The 27,814-nt window shown below is 55.6% G+C and overlaps 1 protein-coding gene across 2 annotated transcripts; it reads left to right on the top strand.

Annotated features, from left to right (window-relative positions):
• Positions 1-652: 652 nt before the first annotated feature.
• Positions 653-25,235, top strand: GPRC5C (G protein-coupled receptor class C group 5 member C). 2 transcript variants are annotated; one of them, XM_032241829.1, is made up of 4 exons: positions 653-2,897; positions 6,001-6,095; positions 8,642-8,791; positions 25,153-25,235. In XM_032241829.1, the coding sequence occupies exons 1-4, from the start codon at positions 1,841-1,843 to the stop codon at positions 25,174-25,176; spliced, it is 1,326 nt and encodes a 441-aa protein (XP_032097720.1). In that variant the 5' UTR covers positions 653-1,840; the 3' UTR covers positions 25,177-25,235. The 2 variants fall into 2 exon arrangements, with proteins under 2 accessions (XP_032097720.1, XP_032097719.1); XM_032241828.1 differs by lacking the exon at positions 25,153-25,235 and adding an exon at positions 11,078-12,279.
• The last annotated feature ends 2,579 nt before the right edge of the window (positions 25,236-27,814 follow it).

Here is a 27,814-nt window from a genome sequence, read left to right as displayed (position 1 = left end):
CTGATGAGGCAGGGTTACAACTAATTATTTGAACACGTGGGGTGACTTAAATGTGGACTACCTGCGTTCATACAATTTCGAAGTGCATAATGTGCTTCTTAAAGCATTTAAAATTTCTCTTTCTTTACTTTCTTTTTTTTGAAACAGTCTTGCTCTGTTGCCCAGACTACAGTGCAGTGGTACAATCACAGCTCACTGCAGTCATGATCTCCTGGGCTCAGATGATCCTCTGCCCTCGGCCTCCCAAGTAGCTCAGACTACAGGCACATGCCACCACACCCTGCTATATATATATATTTTTTTTTTTTTTTTTTAAGATGGAGTCTTACTCTTTTGCCCAGGCTGGAGTGCAGTGGTTTCATCTCAGCCCACTGCCATCTCCGCCTCCTGGACTCAACCGATTCTCCTGCCTCAGCCTCCTGAGTAGCTGGCATTACAGGTGTGCACCTCTACGCCTGGCTAATTTTTGTATTTTTAGTAGAGATGGGGGTTTCACCATTTTGGTCAGGCTGGTCTCAAACTCCTGACCTCAAGTGATCTGCCCACCTCGGCCTCCCAAAGTGCTGGGATTACAGTTGTGAGCCATCACGCCCAGCTGCTAATTTATATATTTTTTTGTAGAGACCGGTTTCACCATGTTGCTCACGCTGGTCTCAAACTCCTGGACTCAAGCAATCTGCCCACCTTGACCTACCAAAGTGCTGGGATTATAGGCATGAACCAATGTGCCCAGCTGCATTTACATTTTCAGTGTAAGGTTTCCTTCAAGTACATTTAAAACTTTTGATTGGAGAAAACTCATTGATTTGGTCTTTAATGTCTCTTAACCTGATACATCCATTACCTCCACTTCACACAGGGAAAATCCAGTCGCTATTAGGAGCAGGGGTTTGGTTTTCTTGTCTGGCGCAGCTCTATGGCACTTGGTAGAGCTTGCAGTGAGTAGATGGAGTGAAAAATACCTTGCTGGTGTTAATAAAAGCTAACTTTCTTGCCTTCTAGTGAGGACATCTTAAAGTCTTCCATTAAAGAGTAATTCCTTTGGGTTTTGCCTTGCCCTTGCCTGGTTCTTGCTTTTAAAATGTTAATGCTCTGCAGGAAAATTTTTGCATTAAGTCATTAACTCCTTAGCTGGGGACTTTATTTTATCCTTGACTTCAGCATCTGAGCTAGGCAAAAAATGGAGGATTCTGAAGTAGAGACTTGGCACTGAAAATGGGAAAATGACTGTCTCTTCATTTTTCCTGGCTGCTGGCTATGCCTGCTTCAGGTGCTTGTTAAACTCTTATTGAATGAATGAATGAGTGAATGAACGAATGCTTGCAAAGCTGCCTGGCTATGGATTTAAGCATCACAGGGATGGAGTTTAGGGGCATAGCAGCTGACCTCCTGAAGCCTGGAAGTCCCAGGGCAGAGAGGAAGTGCTGGGTGGGTGGGGTGCTTGGTCATGACTTGTTCACAAGTCCCTTCGTCCTCCACCCTAGCTGCCAGAGCTCAGGGAATAGCTGAACCCAGGTTATGGTTGGTGGAAGGGAGGGAACTGAAAATTCCATGACAGTTTTTTCCTTTGCCATGGCTAAGAAAAGGGTTGACAAATGGGCTTCATCTCATTTGCCTCTCTAGCCAGTTGAAATGCCTCTTAGGACTTCTGTGTTAAGAAGGATTCTGAGGTCCAGAGAGCCTCATGGTCAGCTAGCACTGTCTCGCTGGGTTTGGGATGGGGGAAGCAGCACCATGTTATTGGAGTCTGACCTCGGAGGACTAATTTTGACCCTTTTCCTTCCTTCCTTTGTCCCTTTCTTCTCTAGGGACCCGACCGGAGCCTGGCCTGGGAGCCAGGATGGCCATCCACAAAGCCTTGGTGATGTGCCTGGGACTGCCTCTCTTCCTGTTCCCAGAGGCCCGGGCCCAGGCCCAGGGCCATGCTCCACCGGGCTGCAGCCCAGACCTCAACCCCCTCTATTACAACCTGTGTGACCGCTCTGGGGCATGGGGCATTGTCCTGGAGGCGGTGGCTGGGGCAGGCGTCGTCACCACGTTTGTGCTCACCATCATCCTGGTGGCCAGCCTCCCCTTTGTGCAGGATGCCAAGAAGCGGAGCCTGCTGGGGACCCAGGTGTTCTTCCTGCTGGGGACCCTGGGCCTCTTCTGCCTCGTGTTTGCCTGCGTGGTGAAGCCCGACTTCTCCACCTGTGCCTCTCGGCGCTTCCTGTTTGGGGTCCTGTTCGCCATCTGCTTCTCCTGTCTGGTGGCCCACGTCTTTGCCCTCAACTCCCTGGCCCGGAAGAACCATGGGCCCCGGGGCTGGGTGATCTTCACCGTGGCTCTGCTGCTGACCCTGGTGGAGGTCATCATCAACACGGAGTGGCTGATCATCACCCTGGTTCGCGGCAGTGGCGAGGGCGGCCCTCAGGGCAACAGCAGTGCCGACTGGGCCGTGGCCTCCCCCTGTGCCATCGCCAACATGGACTTTGTCATGGCGCTCATCTATGTCATGCTGCTGCTGCTGGCTGCCTTCCTGGGGGCCTGGCCTGCTCTGTGCGGCCGCTTCAAGCGCTGGCGTAAGCACGGAGTCTTCGTGCTGCTCACCACGGCCACCTCCATGGCCATCTGGGTGGTGTGGATTGTCATGTATACCTACGGCAACAGGCAGCGCAACAGTCCCACCTGGGATGACCCCACGCTGGCCATCGCCCTCGCCGCCAACGCCTGGGCCTTTGTCCTCTTCTATGTCATCCCCGAGGTCTCCCAGGTGACCAAGGCCAGCCCAGAGCAAAGCTACCAGGGGGACATGTACCCCACCCGGGGCGTGGGCTATGAGACCATCCTGAAAGAGCAGAAGGGTCAGAGCATGTTCGTGGAGAACAAGGCCTTTTCCATGGATGAGCCGGCGGCAGGTGGGTCTCCAGGGGTGCCCCCCAGGCCCCTTTCTCCATCCCATATCTTTTACTGCAGGACAGGGAGCCAGTCTCTTGAGCAAAAGGGAAGGTTCTTGAGGTTTTCTGCCTAAGTGTCTCTAAATTCCATTTATTTTAAAGATTTTTTTTTTTCATCCAGGCACGGCGGATCATGCCTGTAGTCGCAGCACTTTGGGAGGCCAAGGTGGGTGGATCACTTGAGACCAGGCTGACCAACGTGGTGAAACCCCCGTCTCTACTAAAAATCCAAAAAAAATTAGCTGGGTGTGAGTAGCTGGGCATGGTGCTGCACGCCTGTAGTCCCAGCTACTTGGGAGGCTGAGGCAGGCGAATCACCTGAACCCAGGAGGCAGAGGTTGCAGTGAGCCGTGATTGCACCACTGCACTCCAGCCTGGGTGACAGAAAGACCTTGTCTCAAAACAAAGAAAAAAAAATAGCTGGATATAGCAGTGCATGCCTGTAATCCCAGCTACTCAGGAGACTGAGGCAGGAAAATCACTTGAACCCAGGAGGCAGAGGTTGTAGTGAGCCAAGTTCGAGCCACTACACTCCAGCCTGGGTGACAGAATGAGACTCTTGTCTCAAAAAAAAAAGAAAAAAACAAAGTTTTTTTTCCATGTTTGTATAATTCATGCACATATTCTTACTGTAAAATTTCAAACATTTCAGATAAAATGGAATTTTCCCCAGCTGCCTCCCCAGTCCTACCCATCCCATCCTGTCCCATATGCAGAAGTGACCGATATTGACTGGTATAATATCTATGTGCCTCAGTTTCTCCATTTGTAAAATGGGGATAATAACAGTACCTATTTCATAGGGTTCTTGTGAGGATTAAATTAATTAGTGCCGGCTGGGCGAGTTGGCTCACACCTGTAATTCCAGCACTTTGGGAGGCTGAGCTGGGTGGAGCTTGAGCCCGGGAGTTGAGACCAACCTGGGCAACATAGTGAGACCCCCGTCTCTCCAAATAATTTTTTAAATTAGCCAGGTGTGGTGGTGCACACCTGTGGTCCCAGCTCCATGGGAGGCTGAAGCAGGAGGACTGCCCGAGTCCAGGAGGTCGAGGCTTCAGTGAGCCATGATTATACCACCACATTTCAGCCTGGATTATCTTAAAAATAAATTGCTTAGTGCCCAGCTCATGAAAAGCTCTCTTGAAGCATTAGCTATTTGCTGTATGTGTATGACTATTATTTTACATATTTTACTATCGTTCCAGAACTTGTTTTCTATTATGTATATATCCATAATCACCTTAGTTTTCTTTAAAAGGAAGTATTTTTCAGTTTATTTTTTTCTTTTTTTCAATTTTTTGAGACGGGGTCTTGCTCTGTCACCCAGGCTGGAATGCAGTGGTATGATCTCAGCTCACTGCAACCTCCACCTCCCCAGCTCAAGCGATTCTCCTGCCTCAGCCTCCCCAGTAGTTGGGAATACAGATGCACGTCACCACACCTGGCCCATTTGTGGATTTTTAGTAGAGACAGGGTTTCACTATGTTGGCCAGGCTGGTCTTGAACTCCTGACCTCAAGTGATCCACATGCCTTAGCCTCTCAGAGTGCTGGGATTACAGGCATGAGCCACCACACCCGGGCTTTTTCTCTTTTTAATAAAAACACTTGGGGTGCCGCATCGTGGTCTCAGCAGCACCCCTGTTAGCTGTGCAGCCCACTAGCATTTCCTCAGCACCTGCTCTAGGCCAGCCCCTGTGCTAATTCCCTTCCCGGTATGGCCCGTTGCATGAATCTCACGTGCTCTTCCTCAGCCTGCTGGCTGCAGCCCCTCATCTGACATGACCTGGAAATCTGAGGGCACCATCTCAAAGCCTTGACCCCACCCCCAGACTGTGATGATCTGGAGGCCTGGGGGCTTAAGACTTTCTTAATTGCCGTGTTAATGGGGCTCTGGGGCCTCTGCTTTGGGCCCTCTGCCAGGAGGTCAGAGTCAGGCTGCCGCAGAAGTTCCAGAACCAGAGACATTCCTTTCTTTTCTGCAGACTGTGAAATCCTAATAATCCCCACTTTGGGGAAAGAGATGACCCTTGTCCTGCCAGGCACTTGATCTTTATCTGCCCACCTGGGCGAAGGCGCTGGCCGCACCCTGGGGTGGCCCCTGTCGTACAGAGTGTGCATGGGGGGTGGAATTGGCAAAGCCCACCGGAGAGGCGGGGCTTATGGACAAGTGCTAGGAGGAGCCTCAGGCCCCGCCCCCACACAAGTGCCTGTCAGGGCCAAATGGTTCTGAGCGTTTGGGGCTGAGTTTTTCCTTTTTTTTTTCTAAATGGAAAAATCAATAGAGTGAGCCCAGCACTTAGGAAGCTATATAGGTTGCAGTCCCTCAGAGCTGGGGGACTGTTGGCCCTGCCGGAGCCAGACATCCGCTGTGCTGCCCTCCCAGCCAGGCCAGTCCAAGGTCCCTGGTGGGTCTGCAGCCCTCCTCAAACACCCTGGGAGTGCCCAGCAGGGTGGAACACATCGGGAAACCAACACCGCAAAGGCACAGGGAAGTATCCCTGGAGCTAAAAATAGTTCTGGAGACTTGCCCCGGGGGCCATGGTATGGGACTGCATTAAGGCTTCCTGGCCGGCCTCTGGGTTCGTGTAGTGGGGAAGGGGCGCCCAGGGAGAACATGAAAAGGCTTAGGCCGATGGGTCTCAGATGATGTATTTACCCCTGCGCCTGGCAGCTGGCCCGTGGTGACAGGCAGAGCTGGAGGCTGGCCATCTTGGAAGGCGGCCGAAGGCCCATGTGTCCTCTTGGCCTCTGGCCCCAGAGGGCGGATGGGGATGTGGAGGTTGCTGACAGAGCATTTTCTGAGCTGTTGGGTCCGGGGCTGGGGGTCTACATTGCAGGGAAACCCACAGTGTCGTTTCCTCCCGTGCATCTATACAAAGGGGTGTTGGGCTTGGGAGGGGCCCCGGTGTTCACAACCTCACCCCCAAGTTGGCCACTCCTGGGTTAGAGACTATGCCAGGGTTGGCCTATCCCCTCTTCCCTGACCCCAGAGAGCCTTGCTTGCCTTGCGGGAGGTGGGGAAGAGAGCTGAGAGCTCTGGGATCTTCAACTTGTTCCTTGCAGCTAAGAGGCCAGTGTCACCATACAGCGGGTACAACGGGCAGCTGCTGACCAGTGTGTACCAGCCCACCGAGATGGCCCTGATGCACAAAGGCCCGGTGAGTGGGTCCCCAGGTCCCCATGATGCGGCTGGGCTACAGAGCACAGCCTTAACAGGTCGGCGTGAGAGGGCCGTGTGGCCGGAGCTGGGTTGGGTGGAAGTGGTGGGGGAAAGGCAGGTTTCTCCATCTGGTGCTTCCACCAGCGAATCCAGAGCCCTAGTTCTCGACTTCCTTCTCCTGGAGCCAGTGTGCCCACCACCTTCATTTGCACTGCAGTGGGGCCTGCCCTGTGTCACTGGGGCACCCACTCAGGCTGTGTCTGGGTGCTACAGGGAATGCTGGGTGAGCTCTCCTTGGTGGGAGCTGCCAGCTTTATTCCGGAGAACCTGGGGAGGGACAAAGGAGGGTCTCAGCCAGGTGCTCCCAAAGTGGACACGGGACCAAATGTAGCAGGTCTGGAGAGGTGTTTGTTTACTTCTGAACCACAGCTGTGCCAAGGGGGCCTGCGCCTCCCCTCCCACTCCGGCAGGCAGTGAGTCTCGACCTTACACCTCCCCTGGGTTCTGGAAACCAGATGCTCTGTTAGCAAGGGGGGGAGCAGGAAGACAGTGGGTTGGATTCTACTCACTCCTATATGTGTTCCTCCTCCCAGCTGGCAGAGGCTGTGGGGAGAAGTCAGTGACCCTTCTTGGCAGGACGCTGGGAACAGGAAGCGAGGAGGTCAGCCGGGTGGCGTTCTCATCCCCCTCCCGGCCCTCTCTGTGAGAGCCCCAGGGCAGGGGGAGGCGAGTGTGGCTGAAGCTTCCAATCCCAGCACCTCCCTGCTCCCTGAGCCTGAACCTGAGCCTGGGCAGAGGAGAGTTTCCCAAGGACCAGGAGTGGAAGCTGCGGGCCGCCAGCCCTGGGGGCGTAGGCAGCCACAGAAGTCTTTCCTGAGAGGCTTCCCTCACCGCCATTGCGCCTTGCTCCCCAGCGTGTTTGGAGTCGGATTCCTGGGGGATGATGTGTACTAACAGGGAGATTTTATCTGACTAGTTCTCAAAACATGGTCCCCGGCAGCGATAGTCTCACCTGGGAACCTGCTAAAAGTGCAAATGGGGGCCGGGCGCAGTGGCTCACACCTGTAATCCCAGCACTTTGGGAGGCTGAGGCACGTGGTTCACTGAGGTCAGTTCAAGACCAGCCTGGCCAACATGCCAAAACCTCGTCTCCACTAAAAAAAAAAAAAAAAAAAAAAAAAGGCCAGGTGTGGTGGCACAAGCCTGTAGCCCCAGCTACTAGGAAGGCTGAGGCCAGAGGATGGCTTGAACTCAGGAGGTGGAGGCTGCAGTGAGCCAAGATCTCACCACTGCACTCCAACCTGGACAACAATATTTTTTAATCTCAAAAAATAAATAAAAATAATAAAAGTGTGGGTGGGGGCGGGGCCAGAGCTGGGATGGAGCCAACTGTTAGCATCCCTTCAGGGCATGGCCACCAGGGGGCACTATCCAGAGCAGATCTGTAAGCCCTGCATTCAGCACTCCCTCCCCCAGCCCCAGTTGCTGCCAGCTGCATGAGGCCTACTGGGGAGGGTCCAGCTACGAGTTGGTGAGTCTTAACAGGCAGCGCAGGTGATTCCAATGCACACCCAGGTTCGGGGCCACGTGGACAGGGGGCTATTGCAGACAGGCCTGAGGCCCTCCTGAGTCTGATTGACTTGAAGGCTGGTTCTGGGCCTGGCAGTTACAGAGATTTGGTGGCAGCTCTTTCCCATAGGGCTAAGACACAGGGGCCATAGGGCTAAGACACACCTTCCCTGCAGCATGGGAGCCGGAACAGCTACCTCAGGACCCTCTAAACCCCACAGCCGGTGTCTCTCACCCACAGGGGAGCAAGACCCAGTTCCAGGCAGAGAATTCAGGTTCCAAGACAACAAATACGAGCCAGATGCAGTGGCTCATGCCTTTAATCCCAGTGCTTTGGGAGACTGACATGGGAGAATTGCTTGAGGCTGGGGGTTCGAGACCAGCCCTGGCAATGTAGTGAGACCCCCCCCACCCCACTGCCACCATCTCCACTTAAAAAAAAAAAAGACTCCAAATCAGACTGGCCAGCCTAGATGCCCAGAGAGAGGTGTGGGCGCACCCAGGGCCATGTCCTCGGTCAGGGAAGCCACAGCTGTGATGCAAGGGGGTGGCAGTGACAGTGGTAGACTCGGGGTAAGATTCTTGGAGGGAGGGGGCCTGGGAGCCATACCAGACAGGGAGTAGCAGTTCTGTGTGGCCAACCCTCCACTGGCCCTAAGGTTTCCCTAAAGAATTGGAAGCGGGAGGGGGGCTTGGGAAGAGGACCCTGCTCTGTTAAGTTCCAGCACCATCCAAGGTCACCAGGGGCCCTGTTCCCATGCCCAGAAGCAGGGGAGGTAAGGGGCTCAGATTTGGCTGTCCCAGGCTGCTCCTGGGGCCCAGCCAGAGGGGGCAGAGGAGCCGAGGGGGAAGCTGTGGGGGGGGGGGGGGGGAGCTGGCAGGCCCAGCCCTGCAGGAAGCGAGTATTTGTGCATCCGCCCCGGCGGAACCTGGCTCCTGATCCCCGACCGTGAGACCGCCTGTTCTTCCTTCCAGTCCGAAGGAGCCTACGATGTCATCCTCCCACGGGCTACCGCCAACAGCCAGGTGATGGGCAGTGCCAACTCGACCCTGCGGGCTGAAGACATGTACTCGGCCCAGAGCCAGCAGGCGGCCGCGCCGCTGAAAGATGGCAAGAACTCTCAGGTCTTTAGAAACCCCTACGTGTGGGACTGAGTCAGCGGCGGCCAGGAGAGGCGGGCAGATTTCGGGAGGGCCCTGAGGACCTGGCCCCGGGCAAGGGGCTCTCCAGGCGTCTCCTCCCCCTGGCAGGCTCAGCAGCGTGGGCCTCGGTGCTGGATGGGCCTCCCTTTCTGCCAGTGTTTGGGTGGATGTCCTGGGTGTCCCCACCCACTCCTCAGTGTTTGTGGAGTCGAGGAGCCAAGCCCGGCCTCCTGCCAGAGTCACCTCGGCGGTCTCACTCCAGCCAAATAGTGTTCTCGGGGTGGTGGCCGGGCAGCGCCTATGTTTCTCTGGAGATTCCTGCAACCTCAAGAGACTTTCCAGGCGCTCAGGCCTGGATCTTGCTCCTCTGTGAGGAACAAGAGTGCCTAATAAACATGTTTCTGCTTTATTAACTCTCGCTCTGGGGCTGTGGTTTCTGACCTGCGCTGCTGGCTTCCAATGAACCTCTCCTCCACCGTGGCCTGTGGATGACGAGTCTTTCTCTTCCCTCCAAATCCAGCTCACATTTAAACCTGCTGCAGATTTCTCCTTTTGTGCAATTAAGTAGCTGATGCCTCTCCCCAGCGAACGATTCTTTAGCAGGTCCTCTGTCTGTATTGTGTGCGATCAGATTGAACACCCTGGCTCAGGTCGTGCCTAGGATGCAGTCCCGCACCTGGGCTTGTCTGAGACCAGGCAGCTTTCCTCTGGGACCCCCCTCCAGTGGCTGCAGGGACAGGATTGGGAAGGTGGGCCTTGAGCAGGTGTCTGTGTGTATAAGGGAAGATGAACTAATTTTAGCTTCTCCTGGAATGAATGACAGGGAAGATCCCATAGGGGACCAAGTGGAGACTCTTCTGATCCATGCTTTGAGATCACACCATGTGATACGTGCAAAGGAACGGCCTAGAGAGGGTCAGGAATTGTTTACGAATGGGTTGACAAAGGTGCAAAGGGTTGGGCCAGTTCTGGTTGGTTTCACTCCTGAGTGGTCATTTAAGTGTCCATCTGTGCAGAGCGCAGTGGCTCACGCTTGTAATCCCAGCACTTTGGGAAGCCAAGGTGGGAGGATCGCTTGAGCCTAGGAGTTCCAGACTAGCTTGGGTGACATAGTGAGATGCTGTTTCTACAAAAAAAAAAATTAAAAATTAAAGAATTAGCCAGGCATTAGTCCCAGCTACTCACGGGCCTGAGGTGGGAGGATGTCTGGAACCCAGGAGGTGAGGCTGCAGTGAGCCGTGATTGCACCACTGCACTCCTGCCTGGCCAACAGCAAGACTCGGTCTCAAAAAAAAGAAAGCCAGTTTGCTCGGTACTTTACGGTAAGCAAAGCCTTTCCTCATCAGCTCATTTGTTTTTTAATTTAATTTTTTTTTTTTTTTTTTGAGACAGAGTCTTGCTCTGTTGCCTAGGCTGGAGTGCAGTGGCACAATCTCAGCTTACTGCAGCCTCTGCCTCCCAGGTGCAAGCGATCCTCCTGGCTCAGCCTCCCGAGTAGCTGAGATTACAGACATGTGCCACCACACCCGGCTAACTTTTCTGTATGTAGTAGAGACAAAGTTTCACTGTGTTGCCCAGGCTGGTTGCAAACTCCTGGCCTCAAGTGATCTGCCCACCTCGGCTTCCTGAAGTGCTAGGGTTACAGGCATGAGCCACCACGCCGGCCCACTAGCTCATTTTATTCCCCGAGGCTGCCCTGGGAGGTGGGCAGGACTAGTATTCTCTCCCTTTTCCAGACTCAAAGTCCCAGAACTATACGATTTTGGGGTAGGGCAGGGTCTCAGTGGTTATACCGCGCCCTTTTACAGGTAAGCGAACTGACCCAGAGAGGTCTGGGTGGACAGGCTAAGACTCTGACGCCCAGCAGCCTTTCTCCGTGGTCCACGCTGGGCGAGCCAGTCCAGTGGACGGCACTTCCAGCCATGTGGATGAGACAGCAGGTTCCTGACCTTTGGTCACTGGCTCAAGGCTTTGTCAGGAGGCTGCCAGGCCTGTCCCGGGGAGCCCACTCCTCCCAGGCTTGGGAATGTTTCTCCCCAACTAGTCAGAAGCTATTTTCCTAATACCAGTTGTAGGGAAGAAATGTTTTTGTTGAAAGGGAGAGAAAGGATGCTGGGAAAAAAAAATAAACTTCTCCCAAACTTCTCCTTCTATGTTCAGATTGCATTGGCCTCCTGGGGACTGAAACACTATTTTTAGGTAAAAACCAGTGCTTGGGCCCCGCGCAGTAGAGTCCCTGTTGACTCTTGTTCTTTCTGGTTACTTTAGGCTCAGTCCCCGCAAAGTAAAACGAGATGGTAGAAGCCCTCTTCCCTGGATCGCACGGCATCCTGATGTCCTCATTCCTCTGTACCCGGGATGGGCCCAGCACCTTTCCCGTCCTTGTCATTGGAGCTGGGAGGGACCAGAGGCCACCGACCTGGAGCAGTGGACTGAGTGGGCCCCTGTGAAGCCCTGAGTATGTGACTGGAGTGCCTAGGGCCCCTCCCTTTCCTGCCCAGCCCATCTTCCTGGTCCCCAACTGGCTGCGGCTGCAGGGAGCTGTCCCCCAGGCCGCCTCCATCTCCCCTCTTGACGCCCTCCCCAAATCATAGCCCCTGTGTCCCTGAGCTGTGGTTCTCCAGATGGCCATCCTCCCCATTGTGAAAGGCAGTCCTCAGTGCCCCATCTTGACTCTGGACCTTCCTGGCCCCGCCATCTTGGTTTCTGGCATTAGTTTGTCCTCTGCCTAGATGGATCTCCTCCATGAGTCTTTGGCAACAAGCCGGGGCAGAAGTTGGCCCCTGCCCTTCTCACCAGGGCCTCCTGCCACCACCTGGACTGTGGAAGGCCACTGAGATGGGGGCGGAGCTCAGCCCAAGGCCTGGGCACACTGCTGCTCTCCACAGCCTGTAGGTCCCGGATGTGAGCCCCTGGGGTGTTTCACTCGAGAGCCCCTTAGCCATCCACTTCTTCTATCGCCAGCAAGCCAGGCCAGCCCTGCCTGCACTCTGCCCCCACTGCCCCTTGCCCTCTGGGACGAGGATGGCCACGCTGGGAAGAGGCAGCTCTCTCCATCCAGCACTACCTCATGGAGAGCTCACTAAGGATTTGGGAATGGCAGGCCACTCTGGCAACCGGGGTTCAAGGTGGCTCCTGTGGCAGGAACAGGTGTCAATGGGCCTGATTCCCGGGATCTCACGGGTTCTGGGAATGCAGCAGGGGCCTCCCGTGGCTATTCCAACATCTCTGGTCAGGGCCTAGAAGCACCCTTAGGACATGCGGGGTCGGGTTCAGGGCTGCCTTCTCAGGGACCAGTGGAGAGCCCTGGACCAGATGAACTGGAGTCTAGGCCTCTCCTGTGACTGGGACTTGGATGTGGGGAGGCCCGTGAGATCCAGGTCTAAAGATTCTATTTCCTGATGGGCAGATATGTGAGTGGCATCCTCAGGTAAGTGGGACCCGGGACTAAAGACTGTGCTCTTTCCTGATGGGCGGAGGCTTTAAGTTTCTACCTCACCTTGGGCAGCACCTGGGTGTGCCGGTGCTGGTTCATTCCTGGAGGAGCCTCTTGTGTTCCGGGCCCCTGGACATGCTCCAAAGGATCCTGATGGTCACCCAGGGAAGAGGGGGCCTTCTCAGGGCCTCCATGGTGCTGGCACCAAGGACAGAGATGGGCACAGCTCCAGGCTGGTGAAAATGGGCTCTCTTTAGCATCGTCTCCTGGGGCTTTTCCTGCCCCTGGTACCAGACAGAGCTGACTTATCCAAGGTGGGCCCTGGAGCTGAGTCCTCAGCCCAGCAGCACCTCTGGGTGCCGGGGTGGAGGGTGGCGACCTAGCAGCACCTCCTCAGGGGAGGTGCCCTGTAGCCAGTCCCACCACTCTCCAGTGCTACCCCCGTCCCCAGCAGCCTGTGCCTTTGTCACTGGCATATTTTTCCAGAGCTAAATTGGGCACGTGGGACTGCAGCCCTGCCTGCGACCCCCGAACTCTGTTGCTGGCTTGCTGAAGTCCATGAACAGAGTGTCATTTCCCTCCGGCGGAAGGGAGCGGGAAGTTCCGCGGCCTCACGCTGCTCTTGGTCTAGCTTAGCAGCCCTAAGATCCCTTAGTGAATCAAGGCACTTTCCTAGCTGATAGTTTCTTTCTTTTTCTTTTTCTCTTTTTGAGACGGAGTTTCGCTCTTGTCGCCCAGGCTGGAATGCAGTGGCGCAATCTCGGCTTACTGCAACCTCCACCTCCCGGCTCCAAGCAATTCTCCTGCCTCAGCCTCCGGAGTAGCTGGGATTACGGGCACCTGCCACCACGCCCAGCTAATTTTTTACTTTTGGTAGAGACAGGATTTCTCCATGTTGGTCAGGCTGGTCTCCAACTGTGACCTCACGTGATCCGCCCACCTCGGCCTCTCAAAGTGCTGGGATTACAGGCGTGAGCCACCGTGCCCGGCCTCTAGGTGATAATTTCAAAGGAGTCCCTGGCAGTGCCGGATGCCCAGGGCTGCAGTCTGCAGTGGACGTGGGTTTGTGTATAGCCCGAGTCCTCTGGGGGTCTGCGCGCGAGGCTCAGGGAGGGATGGGTTCCTGAAAGCTACAGGCTGCCGGTGTTCACGAGTACCCTCCCACTGGCCCTGCTTACTCCGGCCTGGGCCAAGTGGCAAAGATGGATGAGTTCTTAGGAGGAGAGAGGCAGCTTCTTGGGGTGATCAAGCAGCATCACAAGCCTTGAATGGAGGAAAACTAGAAGAGGTAGAGCCTGTAGATTCACCATCATCCAGCCGACACCGTGGGAAACCTCACACCCACCACTGTCACCCCACGCGGCTTAATGCCGAGGACTTTGGACTTCATAACTGCTCGGAATTAAATGACCTTACCTCCGTGGGTGAGGGCTTACTGCCACTGAATTCCTGTGTGTTCATAAATTCTTCTGGGATTTACTAGTTTTGTCTTGTTTTCTTAAATTATTTTTAGAGACAGGGTCTTGCTATGCTGCCCAGGCTGGTCTCGAACTTCTGGCCTCAAGTGATTTTCCCATCTCAGCCTTCCAAGTAGCTGAGTGCCTGCTTCTAAGTGCCTGCTCCCCAACCCCATCCCCACCCTGCCTCTGAGATTTCTTCACATGTATTTCCCCCATATACCTCTTGCTTTTTACACCAACAAAAGCTGTTTGATTCCAACTAACCTTTTTCTTTGTTGGGGATTTATTTTAAGGGGAAAATCAGGCCTCCAAAAACCACTGAGCTCTCAACCAGCCAAGGCCAGAGAACTCTGCCGCCTACATAAGATGTGGGTGCCGGGGAGGCAACCCCAATGGTAACCCTGTTGTTGCCTGTCATGGCTGGGAGAAGCAGCCAGGACAACCCATTGGGTGAAATTCTCCGTACACAGAAAGGCATGCCAAAGGCCAGGTGTGGTGGTTCACGCCTGTAATCCTAGCACTTTCAGAGGCCAAGGTGGGTAGATCACGAGGTCAGGAGTTTGAGACCAGCCTGGCCAATATGGCAAAACCTAAAAATCAGCCAGGCCTGGAAGCGCACGCCTGTAATCCCAGCTACTCGGGAGACTGAGGCAGGAGCGTTGCTTGAACCTGGGAGGCGGAGGTTGCAGTGAGCCGAGATCGTGCCGCTGCATTCCAGCCTGGGTGGCAGAGACTCCCTCTCAAAAAAAAAAAAAAAAAAGGCATACCAGAAGCAGGGATGGCTGATAAATCCCCCAGGCCATGAAGACCTGCCGAGCGCCATGCCTGGCTTTCCAGTTTACTCCTGTCTCTGCTCTTGTTCTTCAGCCATCCACAGCTCATAGAAGACAGCAGGCAACGGAGGCTAAGTGCCTGCCTTGGGGGCGGGGAGGGGGGTGCTGCCCGGAAGGGTCTGTTGGCCCTCCAAGCCATTCTCGCCAAGGCCAGCACTTTCACTAGCCCCAGAGGACATGCCAAGGTCAGGCCCAGGTGCCAGGGACCCGCATTTGTTTCCTGTCTGCTGTCTCCACTCTGGGGCCTCCAGGAAGCTGCAGCCCCTGTTCACAGCAGCTGCATGAATTATTTAGCATCTGCACCAGACTGGGAGTGCTCTGACCTCATCCTCCTTGGGCCCGGGGTGCGGCTCTGACCTCATCCTCCTTGAGAAAGGTTGCTGATCAGCAGAGGCTGGAGCAGCAGGTCCCTCTGGGGTGCGGGTGATTAAAAGAATCAATTCACCAGTGCCCTTGGAGAAGAGGGTAGGGAGCAGGGACCCATGCCCTCGTAGCAGGAGGCCACTCTGCAGCATGGAGACAATATGACTCCGGAATCAGAGGCTGCGGGGTCAGGTCCTGGCTGTTAGTAGCTCTGCGACCTTCAGCAGCTCCCTTGGTCCTTCCTCAGTCTTCTCATCTGAAAAGTGGGGGTACCAGCCCCCTGAGTTTGTGATTGGCATTCTGTGCCCTCGGGGTCACCCCCTAAAAGTCATAGCCAAGGCAGAGCTTCCAGGCACCATCTGCCTCGTGTTTCCTTCACAGACAAGCAGATCTCCCGGCCAGATTTCAGTTTGGCACCGCCTGGTGCCACATCCTCCCTTTCCTCTGCTGTGCCTCATGCCCTGGGTCCCCAGAGTGGGTGGCTTGGCAGGTTGCCACGGCTGGAAGAGGATGCTAAGGCAGTGCCCATGCCTGATTGGCAGGGAAGAAGGGCTAACAGGCGTTAGGAGGGTCACCAGGTGCTCGGGAAGTCTAAGAAGCTAGGCTGAAGAGCTGGGATGGAACTGCTTTCTGCCAGCAAATGTCCACTGAGTGTATACTGGGTGGAGGGGAGTGGGTGGAGAAGAGAGCGATCTGATCCCTGCCCTGCTTTGCCAGGTCAGGCCTGAGGGCTGAAGTGGGAGTGGCCATGGTGAGTCCCAGGAAATGCGTTTTGGGATTAAGCAGGCAGGTGCCTTCAGCAAGCTTCCACCATCCCCTTCCCAAGCGGCACTTTGGAGTTGGGCGGGGCGTCTCGGGCCAGGGCCAGGCTCCAGCTAGCTCTGTGGCCTTGGACAGCTCCCTTGACTCCCCAGGGTTTCCCCATCTGTAAAATGCACCCCATGTCTCCAGCTCTATCTAAGCCCTGGAGGTGGGGTTCCCAGCAGTGGAGAGAGGACGTAAAGCCCCAGGGCTGTGCCGCAGATGCACACCAGGGATTACGACTCAAGGTCTGGAGCAGAACTGGGAGGACATAGGCCCACCGCCTGGCTGTGCTTTGGAGAGAGAAGCTGGGTCCCGGGCGGTGAATGGGGCCAGTCCCAGCCCGCTGTCTGCCCTATCCCCACACCCCTCGTCCCCCCTAAATTCCTCTAAGCCAGGGACCCGGAGGTGGCTCTTTCTTCTGATTCGCCCAAAGGCGACGGTGGCTCGCCTCCCACCCCCCCACACCAACTCCACCGACGGCAAGAGAGGGTCCGCGGAGAAAGTTTTACGCTGCGTCCTTAACCCAGCGTCCGGGTTGGGAGGGGGCGCGGGGCCCTGGAACCCCAACCGCAGACAGCCCACTCCCCCGCACACACCTGGGTAGGGGGAGGTGGGGTGGGCCTGAGCAGCCGGTGCGCCCACGTGCCTCTCCCGCTAGGGCCCGGCCACCCCAGCGCCAGCCAACCCGAGGCCGCCTCCTGCGCCCCACCCCAAACCCCGCCCCTGCCCCTGCAACCCGATCCCCGCCGCGGGGCGCCGGCCCGAGCCATCTGTCCCAGCTCCTGCCGCAGCCTGGGGGCCCGGCCGCCGCGCTCCGCTCCTCCCCGCCCTCGGCGCCGCGCCTCGTAGCCGCCGGGTTTTGCGGGGGTCGCATTCATCCCCGCGTCTCCCAGGCCAGCGCAGAAACGGGGGTGGGGTGGGTGACGCCAGAGAAGCAGGCCCTGGCCCCTTTTCCCAAGGGAAGAAGCCCCTCCTGGAGGCCCGCCGGGTCCTGGCGTCTCCGCGGGTGGGCGTAGTGGGGGCGGGAGCACGGGGAGCCCTGCGGCTGCCTTCGGTCTGGCTCTAGGCCAGGGTTCCTCGGCTCCGCCAGGAACATTTGGGCCGGATCGCTGTGTAGTGGGGCTGGCCCCAGCACTGCGGGATATCCGGTGGCATCCCTGACCCCCTCCACTGGATGTCAGGGGGCACGGCCAGCCCCCAAGCCGTGGCAACCGAAACTGTTTCTGGACACTGCCAAATGTCCAGAGGGGGCAAACTGTCCGGGTGGAGACCCACTCCCCTAGGGTTTCACGATGTGCATTTGAGGCAGCCACACAGGCTGGGGGCCTGGAACGCGAGGTCCCTGCATCCCAGGATTCTGGTGCTGGTCTCCCTGCTCCCCGCAGCTGCCAGCTGCTTCAGGCGGGCCTGGGAACTGTGACCCTTGGCCTGACAGTATTTGGGCAGCGTGTTACCTGCCAGGCCCTCTCACTGCAGGGACACCTTCTGCCCCACCCTGATGTGGGTGCTGGGACGGGGGATGGGACAGGGGATGCTGGAGGCAAGCCGGTCACTAGCAGTCAGGCGGGTTGGGGCACCAGAAAGAGACCCAGGCACTGGGTGTCCATGGGCAGCCTGAGGGTCCCAAGGAGAAGCTGGGCTGAGGCCACCATGTGAGTCCAGGGGCTGTCAGGGCTGAAGGTCAGGGGGTACACTGGCCCACAGGGCCCACCCCTTACACACACACACACACAGACACACAGACACACAGACACACACACACACACACACACACACACACACACACACACACACGGGGTAGGGCGTGGGAAGGACACAAAAGATACACACACACACACACACACACACACACACACACACACACGGGGTGGGGCGTGGGAAGGACACAAAAGATACACACACACACCGGGTGGGGCATGGGAAGGGCACAAAAGGAGTTGGTCCCAGCTGGGGAGGATCCCTCCCTTTCCCTTCACCAGGCCCATTTAGGGGCTCATCAGGGTCAGGAGCGCGGTGAGAGGGCTGGAGCAGGGTGCTGTTGGCCTCAACCCCCATCTGCATCCCACCCCACAAAGCAAAGCAGAATTTTCAGATGAATCCAATTCCGGACTTAAGGAGGTCGGGGAGGTTTTAGTCGTGCCCCTCCTCCTGTATATTCACAATGGCCTGGATTTGCATAGGAAATCTGGAAAGAGACAAAAGGCACCATAGCAGATGTGACAGTGGACCGGTGGGGGAGTTGGCAGTGGGGGGCAAGGGGGGTTGGGGGTGGGGACCCACTGGTACCAGGAGGATGAAGGACAAGATTTTTTCTGTCTTGTTTTGCTTTTTCTCTCTCTCCTTCCTTTCTCTCTTTTCCACGAAAACAAATTACATATATTAAAAAAATTCATCTGAAAGAAATAAAAGGGGCCAGGGTAGCAGTGGCCCCCGACCAGCAGCTGCAGCACCTTCGATGTCCCTGCCCCAGCCCTCACAAACGCCAGACTGAGCTACCCTCAGCCACATTCCCCTTCCTCATCTCTCCCCCTGAAAAAGATGGGCCAACTTTTATCCCGCCTAGATTTTCCAACACATTCTCTCCTTGGGAGGGTTTTCGAGGAGGCTGGGGTGGGGAGTGTGTGTCCTATTGCATGTATGTGGCATGGGGAGCCCACCCTCCACCCAGCCTTGCTAAATAATTCTTCAAAGACTGAATTAGTTTTACATCCATGGAGCAGATTGGTGTGCTGTTTCTCTGAGAGTAGCTCATCATTATAAAACATGCCGTGTCCCGGGGGGCAGACGACAACAGGCATGGGAATAGCATTTGGCTCATTAATTCATTGGTTCATCAGGTCTTCATCCATATTTATCAAAGCCTGCTCCGTGTCGTCATTCTAATTAACATCGGTTCCCACACTGATCTCGCTCCTAGTACCCCAGTCTGTCTGACACACAGTTCTTTCACCTCCTTAAATCTGAGGCTTCTGTCTCCGCAGCCCACTGCAGCCGGGTGTCCTGGGTCTCTGAGGCGAAACTCTTACTGTGTGTGCCAATTCCTCACCTACTTGACGGTGTCGACAGATGCTGACCTGCTCTGAGGTCTCCAGGGGCAGAGTCACCCCCATCCCGGCGTCTGTGTTCATGTCCCTATGTTGGGGATGAGGGCTCACTTGATGGGGACTTTGGTCACCTGGGGACTGCTGTGTCCCAGCTTTGAAAGTGAGGCTGGTGGGCCAATCGTGGTGGCTCACACCTGTAATCCCAGCACTTTGGAACGACAAGGCAGGTGGATCACTTGAGGCCAAGAGTTTGAGACCAGCCTGGCCGACAGGGTGAAACCCTGTCTCTACTAAAAATACAAAAATTAGCCAGGCATGGTGGCGCACACCTGTAATCCCAGCTGCTTGAGTGACTGAGGCAGGATAATTGCTTGAACCCAGGAGGTGGAGGTTGCAGTGGGCAGAGATCGTGCCACTGCACTCCAGCCTGGGTGACAACACATGGAGACTGTCTCAGAAAAAGAAAAAAAAGGAAGGAAAAAACGAAGGAAGGGAGGGAGGGAGGGAGACCAGGGAGAAGGAAGGGGAAGGAGGGGGAGGGAGGGGGGGGGGGGGGGGGGGGAGGGGAAAGTGAGGCCGGGGAGATAGCCTGGGTTGGCGTTCGTTTGGGACTCTCTCTCTTGGTCATAGTCTGAAGGGTTAAGAGGGTGCTCTGCTGGGCACCTGTGAAATGCCAGGTGTTCTCATAACCCCCACACACTCCAGTTCCTAAACTTGTCTGATTCTAGAAATCATCTGGGGAAGTTTGTTAAAATGACACATTCCCAGTCCCCAACGGGAGAGATGCCTGATTCAGCTGGTCTGAGGCAGGCCCCAGAATCTGCATTCTCAGCCAGTCGGTTTCCTCGGTGGTTGTTACATCAGCCAAGCTTGGGCCCCGCTGCTGTAGGGGAGGCTGAGAGGGGTTAATGCCTTCTCCGCCACCGCCTGGGGAGTAGGGAGAAGAGGTCTGGTGACTGAGTGACCGGGAGGCCTTTCAAGCCCTCATCTCACCTTTTCCATGGTGGAGGTGGGAGCTTGTGTGGGGACCGTGGTGCAGGGTGGGGGTAGGAGAGGGAAGAGTCAAGAGATTTAAGGTTGTGGTCCCCCATGTTTCTCCATGACAGAGGACCCATTGGAGGACAGGCTAGATGTTTTTCTGTATTTTTCAAGGGCTCCGTTCACCCTCCTTCCAGAATTCCTCAAGGGGGAAAGAGAGCAAGTGGGTTGAGAAGGAGGCTCAGGGCTGGGGTCCACAACCCTCCCCCCGGCCAGTCATCTGCCGTTTCCCCATGTCTGATAGAAGGGGTCCCTTCCTACCCAGGCCACTGGGATTTCTGCCTCTCAGTTTTTAAGGCAATCCTTTGTTTTCCTGTCTTTGTTTACATGTTTCCCACAAAACCATGAACTCCTGAAAAGGAGATATTCGGTATTTTTTTCTTCATGTCTGCATCTTCGGGCCCAGTGCCTGACTCAGTAAGGGCAGCCATTAATGTCTGTTGAACAAATTGGCAGTGCCTGGGCACCGAGCGCCACCTGGTGGTGTCAGCGGGCATGATGGTGCTTAGATCTCAATTGGAACGGCGGACCTAGGGGCACGCATCCTGGTCCCCTGCTTTGGGGCGGCCCATCCAAGTGTGTAGGGGTGGGGTAGGGGTCCCTGAACAAGGTCTAGTGGGAGGCGAGGGGTGGGCCTTTGAAAGATGTGACTCTCCCAGGATAACAAGGGGCAGGTGGGAAAGGGAGCTGGAGACACTCAGGGCTTGCAGAAAAAAGAGGGAAAAGGCTGTGTGATGGACCAGGTGAGGCCAAGGAGGCTCTTCTGCTCCCTCTGGATAGGGAGGAGGAGGCACGGGCTGCAGCCCCGTGCGTTCCCTGTGAGTATGGACGGCGGTGGTGATGTGGTAAAGTGTGTGGAAACGACATCAATCCCCACCTTTGCGGAGTGTGGACACTGTGGAGTGCTGTGATTTTCAGTCCCATTTTGCAGGTGGAGAAGCTGAGGCGCAGAGAGGTTAGTAACTTAGCCAAGGCCACACAGCTTATCAGAGGCAAGGGGTTCCAACCAGGCTGTGAGACCCAGAGTCCATGCTCCTAATCACTCTCGGCATTCATTCATTCATTCATTTATTCACTTTCAAAACCACCTTTATGGGCCTGAATCAGCAGAAGGCTGGGACTTGTCATACTGAGTCCTCCCTGAAGGGACCCCCTTTTCTGTTGTTTTATTTTTTTGAGACAGAGTCTCGCTCCCGGCGCGCAGGGTGGAGTGCAGTGACGCGACCTCCGTTCACTGCAACTTCCATCTCATGAGTACAAGTGATTCTTTTTTTTTTTTTGAGACGGAGTTTCACTCTTGTTACCCAGGCTGGAGTGCAATGGCGCGATCTCAGCTCACCGCAGCCTCCGTCTCCTGGGTTCAGGCAATTCTCCTGCCTCAGCCTCCTGAGTAGCTGGGATTACAGGCACGCGCCACCATGCCCAGCTAATTTTTTGTAGTTTTAGTAGAGACGGGGTTTCACCATGTTGACCAGGATGGTCTCGATCTCTTGACCTCATGATCCACCCGCCTCGGCCTCCCAAAGTGCTGGGATTACAGGCTTGAGCCACCGCGCCCGGCCCGAGTACAAGTGATTCTTCTCCTTACCTCCTGAGTAGCTGGGATTACAGACACGCGCCACCACACCCAGCTAATTTTTGCATTTTTAGTAGAGACAGGGTTTCCCCACATTGGCCACGCTGGTCTTGAACTTCTGACCTCAGGTGATCCACCTGCCTCGGCCTCCGAAAGTGTTAGGATTACAGGCGTGAGCCACCGCGCTCAGCCAGGACCCCCTTTTTGTCTGCGGAGAGTTTAGGTCGACCCGGGGCTGGAGAATATCTCCCTGAATTGGAACGGCGATTCCTGCACTTTCTCCACCCCCTCCTATGCTGTCTGGTGTCTGAAACCTCTTTTCTCTTACTCAATGCCCTCCCCCCACCTTCCTCAAGGCGTGGAAGGCCTGCCAGGGCTCCACTCATGGGTTCAGGCATGGGTGTTTTCACCATTCTTCTTCAGAGGCAGGGTCTCCACATGTTGCCCGGCCGGTCTAGGACTCCTGCCCTCTGCCCACCTCAGCCTCCTGACTGCCTGGGACTGCAGGTGCGGCCACCATGCCCGGCTGGCATGGATATTTTTTAAAGGCCCCCGAAGGATTGTGCACCCAGGTTTGAGACTTCTACGAGCATCTGTGCAGGCAGATGGGTCAGCGGGACTGGGAAACTGCATCGGAGTTTCGTCTCTTTCTGCCTCACCCCACAGAGTTCCCTCCACCTCGCTGCTGTTTTTGCTACACGCCGAGTCCCCGCCCCGTCATAGACACTCTGACCCCCGTGATGGTTAATATTGAGTGTCAACTTGATTGGATTGAAGGACGCAAAGCATTGTCCCTGGGTGTGTCTGAGAGCGTGTGGCCCAAGGAGATGAACGTTTGAGTCAGTGGACTGGGAGAAACAGACCCACCCTCAATCTGGGGGGACACCATAAAAGCAGGCATGAGAAGAGCACGCTGGCTGAGTCTTCCGGCCTCCACGTCTCCCGTGCCGGATACTTCCTGCCCTTGAACACTGGACTCCAAGTTCTTCAGCTTTTGGGCCAGTGGTTTGACAGGGGCTGTTGGGCTTCGGCCACAGACTGAAGGCTGCTGTGTCGGCTTCTCTGCTTTTGCGGTTTTGGGACTCGGACTGGCTTCCTGGCTCCTCTGCTTGCAGATGGCCCATTGTGGGACCTCCCCTTGTGGTGCTGTGAGTCGACACTCCTTAATAAACTCCCCTTCATACATATGTCTATGCTAGTTCTGCCCCTCTAGAGAACCCTAATACACCCCCAAAACCACCCGTGATAAAAGGTGACTCTCTTATTCTCTAGAAGCTAGAGGCCTCAGCAGTATTTATTTATTTATGATTTTTTGAGATGGAGTCTTGCTCTGTAACCCAGGATGGAGTGCAGTGGCACAATCTCAGCTCACTGCAACCTTCGCCTCCTGGGTTCAAACAATTCTCCTGCCTCAGCTTCCCAAGCTGCTGGGATTACAGGTGCCCACCAACACGCCCGGATAAGGTTTTGGTATTTTTCATGGAGATGGGGTTTCACCATGTTGTCCAGGCTGGCTTCGAACTCCCGACCTCAAGTGATCCACCCACCTCAGGCTCCCAAAATGCTAGGATCACAGGCGTGAACCACTGTGCCCGGCCCCTCAGCAGTATTTAAGGTCACAACCCGGGTCCCTGCACATGTGACCAAAACACATGTTCACAAAGGGCTTCCTGGCAGTTGAGAGCCCTGGGGTGGTGTCCCTTGACCCCAGAGCATTATAGTAAAGGATGTAACCTTACTCAGGGGAGGGGAGGGAGGCGTGAAACCCAGATAACTGTCTTTGCCCTCTCAGTCCTAGAGGCAAGGCAGGCATTCCCTAACTCCCCACCTGCAGCCTAGCCCCTCCCCTCTTCTGGAACAGTCCATCAGAGGCAGGCAGTGGAGCCACAGTGCCTCAGCCGGCTCACCCTAATGGGGCAGCTGGGCAGTCCCAGGTTGGCCTCAGGGCTGCAGGCCCTCTTGGGCATTGAGAGCCCCCTGGGTCTCCTCGCTGCCAACCAGGAGCCCAGGAGACCACAGAGGCCAAGCCATGGTGCCCTTGGTGCCTCCTGGGTGGTCTGGTCTGAAGTCTGGGCACTGTGCCATTTTCTTCTCTGTGACATCTTTTAAAAACATTTTTATTATTTTTCTAGAAACAGGGTTTCTCTCTGACTCCCAGGCTGGAGTGCAGGGGCACGATCATAGCTCTCTGCAGCATCCACCTCCTGGGCTCAAGCCATCTCGGGCCTCGGTCTCCCAAAGTGTTGCACTTACAGGCTTGAGCCACTGTGCCTGGCCCTCCCCTGAGACCTCTGCCTTTCTCCTTTCATCCACTCCTCCTCTCCCTTGAAGGGCTTCACCCTCTGGAGCCTTCAGATTCTCCCCCAAAGGGGCTGGAGCCTTCCGCTGTTCCTGGTCTACTGGTTGGGGAATCTGGAAAGAGCCGCATACAGCCGCCTCCCCACTTCCAGATTTGCAGAGATAGGAACAGATTTGCCTGACCAAGAAAACAAGCAGTTCTAGCAGCCACCATCAGATGGCGACAGAGGCTGCTCGTGGCTGGCCCGTTTAGACGTCACCTGGGTTCCAAGGACAGCAACTTCTTTCGGGGGCTGTAGATGATACCCTTCCGGGCTGCTGAGTCCCACTGCCTGATTTGCATCCTCTGGGTCCAGCCACTTTGGGAGTTACGAGCAGGACTGTGGGAGCCCCTCAACCTGCCTGTTCCAGGGCTCAGTTTCCCCATCTGGTCCACCCCAGCTCCACCCTGTCCAGCCTCTGCTCACTCTAGTGCCTACTACCCTGAGTTTTTAGGGTCACAACGTGTCCCCTTGGGGCCAACCAGATGTGGGACAGAAAATCAGGGATGGGTAGGGGGTGGGGACAGAGCCAAGGTAGAGCCAGGGTTCTTTTTCTTTTTTTTTTTTTGAGATGGAGTTTCACCGTCCCCCAGGCTGGATTATGGTGGCATGGTCTCAGCTCACCACAACCTCCACCTCCCAGATTCAAGCGATTCTCCTGCCTCAGCCTCTTGAGTAGCTGGGACTACAGGCGTGCGCCACCATGCTGGGCTAATTTTTGTATTTTTAGTAGAGCCAGGGTTTCACTGTGTTGGCCAGGCTAGTCTTGAACTCTTGACCTCAGGTGATCTGCCCACCTTAGCCTCTCAAAGTGCTGGGATTACAGGTGTGAGCCACGGTGCCTGGTCCTGGAGCCAGGGTTCTAAAGCCAGGTGAGCAATCACGAGTTGGGGCAGAGAGAAGGTGTTGGCCATGGAGCCAGATAGGAATAAGTTGGGCATACCTGGGGCCGGGCCAGGCCAGTCCTGGCCAGGAGACTTTGCCTTCGGCTGTGTTGACATGCAGCACCCACACACAACACTCAATTCCTCACTCCCCAGAGACGTAGGGAGCCCATGCCTTCTGTTGGGAGTTTCTAACCACTTGGGTACTTGGTTTGTTGACAGCCTTCCCTGTTTCCTCCCACTTTGCAAGAAGGAGGGAGTCAGGTCTTTGAAAAACTAACAACTCATCAGTGCCAGGAAGGGTCTAAGGGGGTCTGGCAGCAGAGGGAACAGAAAAAAAACAAGGAAAAACTCTAGCAGAGGTCCCCCTAGGGAGTTACGGCACAGTGGGCTGGAGTTTGGGGTTCAATATGATGGACAGATGTGGGTTCTCACAGGCAAGCAATCTCGCCTCTCTGAGCTGCGAGGCATATGGATTCACATGTGTACATAAGGGAGTTCAACAAACATCTTCAAACAGCCCCAAGGCTTGCACAGGCACATCCACATCCCTGATCTCATTTTAGGTCTCCCAGCAGCCCAAGGAGTAACAGGGCAGGCAGGCTATAGCGCTGTGTTCCCATTTCAGCCAGGAAGGCTGCTTCAAGAAAGGACGCATCTGCAGCGCAGGGCTCTGACCTTCCCCGCCGTGTGGCGCCATTGTCATGGTCTTGGGGCTTCCTTTGCCCTTCACCAGCCTCCCACCCTTCACCCACCTTCCACCCTATCCTCATCCATGATGTGATCCCTGGTTGGGACGCATCAGAGACACCAGCAGGCAGGGCCCAGAGGCCGCCCTCTTGCCACTGCCACCTCTGTGCATCCCTGGGGATGAGCCTGGCTGGGGTGAGGCTGAGCAGTGGCTCGATGCTATATTGATTCTTTTTCTTTCTTTTTTTTTTTTTTTTTTGATATAGAGTCTCGCTCTGTCGCCCAGGCTGCAGTGCAGTGACTTGATCTCTGCGCACTGCAACCTCTGCCTCCTGGGTTAAAGCGATTCTCCTGCCTCAGCCTCCCGAGTAGCTGGGATTACAGGCTCCTGCCATCACGCCTGGCTAATTTTTGTATTTTTAGTAGAGACAGAGTTTCACCATGTTGGCCAGACTGGTATTGAACTCCTGACCTCAGGTGATCAGCCCGCTTGTTTCCCGAGATGCTGGGATTATAGGCGTGAGCCACCGTGCCCGGCCTGATTCTTTTTCCAGATATGCAGACCACTGGTCTCTGCTCAAATCTGTTTTTGTTGATTTGTAACTTAGGTGAAACGCACAGATCTTAAGTGCTCCTGGTGCCCTGCTGAGCTCCGCAGTCCCCTGGCTGTTGGGCCAGGTCCCGTACCTGGCTCCTCTCTCCAAAGCGGAGAAGTTATTTCCATGCCAGGCCCCTGTGATTGGGTTTGGGGCCTGGATGGAGCAGTGACTCTGTGGACAGGAAGTCTTGGGGTACGCTGAGGCTCCCAGGCCCCTGACTGTGACTACCGTACATCTGCCTACAGCTTCCTCTTCCCCTTCATCTTGACCAGAGCATACCCAGGACCAAGCCGGCGAGCAGGTGACCAGTCGTCATGACCAGCTGGTGTGGACTAAGGCCCGGGGACTGTGGGACATGCTGGGGCATGGGTTGTTGAAGCTGCCTCAGCCTCTGGGGGGTGCAGGAGGGGTGGGGAAGCTTCCCCAGAGATGGGCATGGGAAGTCCCCAGGCAGGGTCAGGCCCTTACAGCTGGTCTCACTCAGGCTCTTGGGGACAGGAAGCGAGATCTTCCTAGTCCCCAATCTCTGTCCTTCCCCAGTGCCCTCCCCCTGCAAATCTCATTAGGACCTTGAGTACACAACTCAAGGCACACACAGCAAAAGCACCAAGCGGCAGTAGGTTCCCCCCAGAGGTCAGCCTGCCCCCCTTTTCCATCCTGTGCTCAGCAGCTGTCAAGCTCTTCGTCCCAATGTGAGGGCCACAGTCATGCAGGCCCAATCCTGCTTCTCAGCCCTGGGTGCCCAGCCTCTGGGCTGCCCTTGAGTGGTACCTGTGGGGCCAAGGCCCTCCCTCCTTCAGGCTCAAGGGGAGGAAGGAACAGAGAGGATGGGGAACAGCCAGACTGCCCCGGCGGGAGGGTGGCTTTGAGATTGGGCTGCTTTCGAAAGGGAAGCTCTGCTGAGAAGTCCTGTAGCTCCTCCACTACCCACATCTTTTCTGGGGACCCTGCGGTTCACAGGACTCAATGCTGCTGCTGCAGGTCTTCCCAGAAAACCCCCCACCCCACATCACCACCAGCTCCCCTCACTGGCCTCTGAGCATGTGTGTCCACACCAGGAAGACGTTTTGTGGCTGTTGTGTGACCCCCTCTCCTCCCCACCCTGGGAAATGGGCCTCAGCTCATGCTCCCCCGAGTCATGTCACCTGATGGCCATCAGCACATGGCCGGAACGTGTCACTTCCCGAATTCTCTCATGTTTTGTGGTTGTTTTGCACCATTTTGCTTCTTCCTTTGGGTTTGTGGACAGGATGGGGTGATCAGGATGGGTGTGGCAGGGTGAGTCCCCGATCCCTTGCCCTTTACAGTAAGTCAGGTGTTTCTCTATGTGCCTAAGGAGGATTGCATCCCAGGGATTATCTGAAAAGCACCCTTCTCCCTATTGAGTCCAGTTTTCCTATTACCTTTCATCAAAGGCAGAAGTGTATTCCCTCAGGAGAAAACTGACCTGAAGATGTTGAGTAACACTGACATTTGAGTATTTGTATCATCATCATACTGCTTTTTCCCACAGAGGAGCTGTCATTACTGATGTTTCACAGAAGCCATAGGCTTTGCTCAAGGTCATTCGGTGGTAAGTGGACAAGCCACGCCAGAACATAGCCTTCTGCTTCTCTCTCTGGCCTGGACGTTCAAAACTGCAGCAGTAGGCCGGGCGCGGTGGCTCAAGCCTGTAATCCCAGCACTTTGGGAGGCCGAGGCGGGTGGATCACGAGGCCAAGAGATCGAGACCATCCTGGTCAACATGGTGAAACCCCGTCTCTACCAAAACTACAAAACATTAGCTGGGCATGGTGGTGCGTGCCTGTAATCCCAGCTACTCAGGAGGCTGAGGCAGGAGAATTGCCTGAACCCAGGAGGCGGAGGTTGCGGTGAGCCGAGATCGCGCCATTGCACTCCAGCCTGGGTAACAAGAGCGAAACTCCGTCTCAAAAAAAAA

The sequence above is a fragment of the Sapajus apella genome, unplaced genomic scaffold, assembly GCF_009761245.1.
Source record: "Sapajus apella isolate SASKATOON/1434 unplaced genomic scaffold, GSC_monkey_1.0 scaffold48, whole genome shotgun sequence".
Taxonomy (NCBI): domain Eukaryota; kingdom Metazoa; phylum Chordata; class Mammalia; order Primates; family Cebidae; genus Sapajus; species Sapajus apella.
The sequence above is the reverse complement of the archived record's forward strand: the minus strand, read 5'-3'. Positions and strand labels throughout refer to the sequence as shown.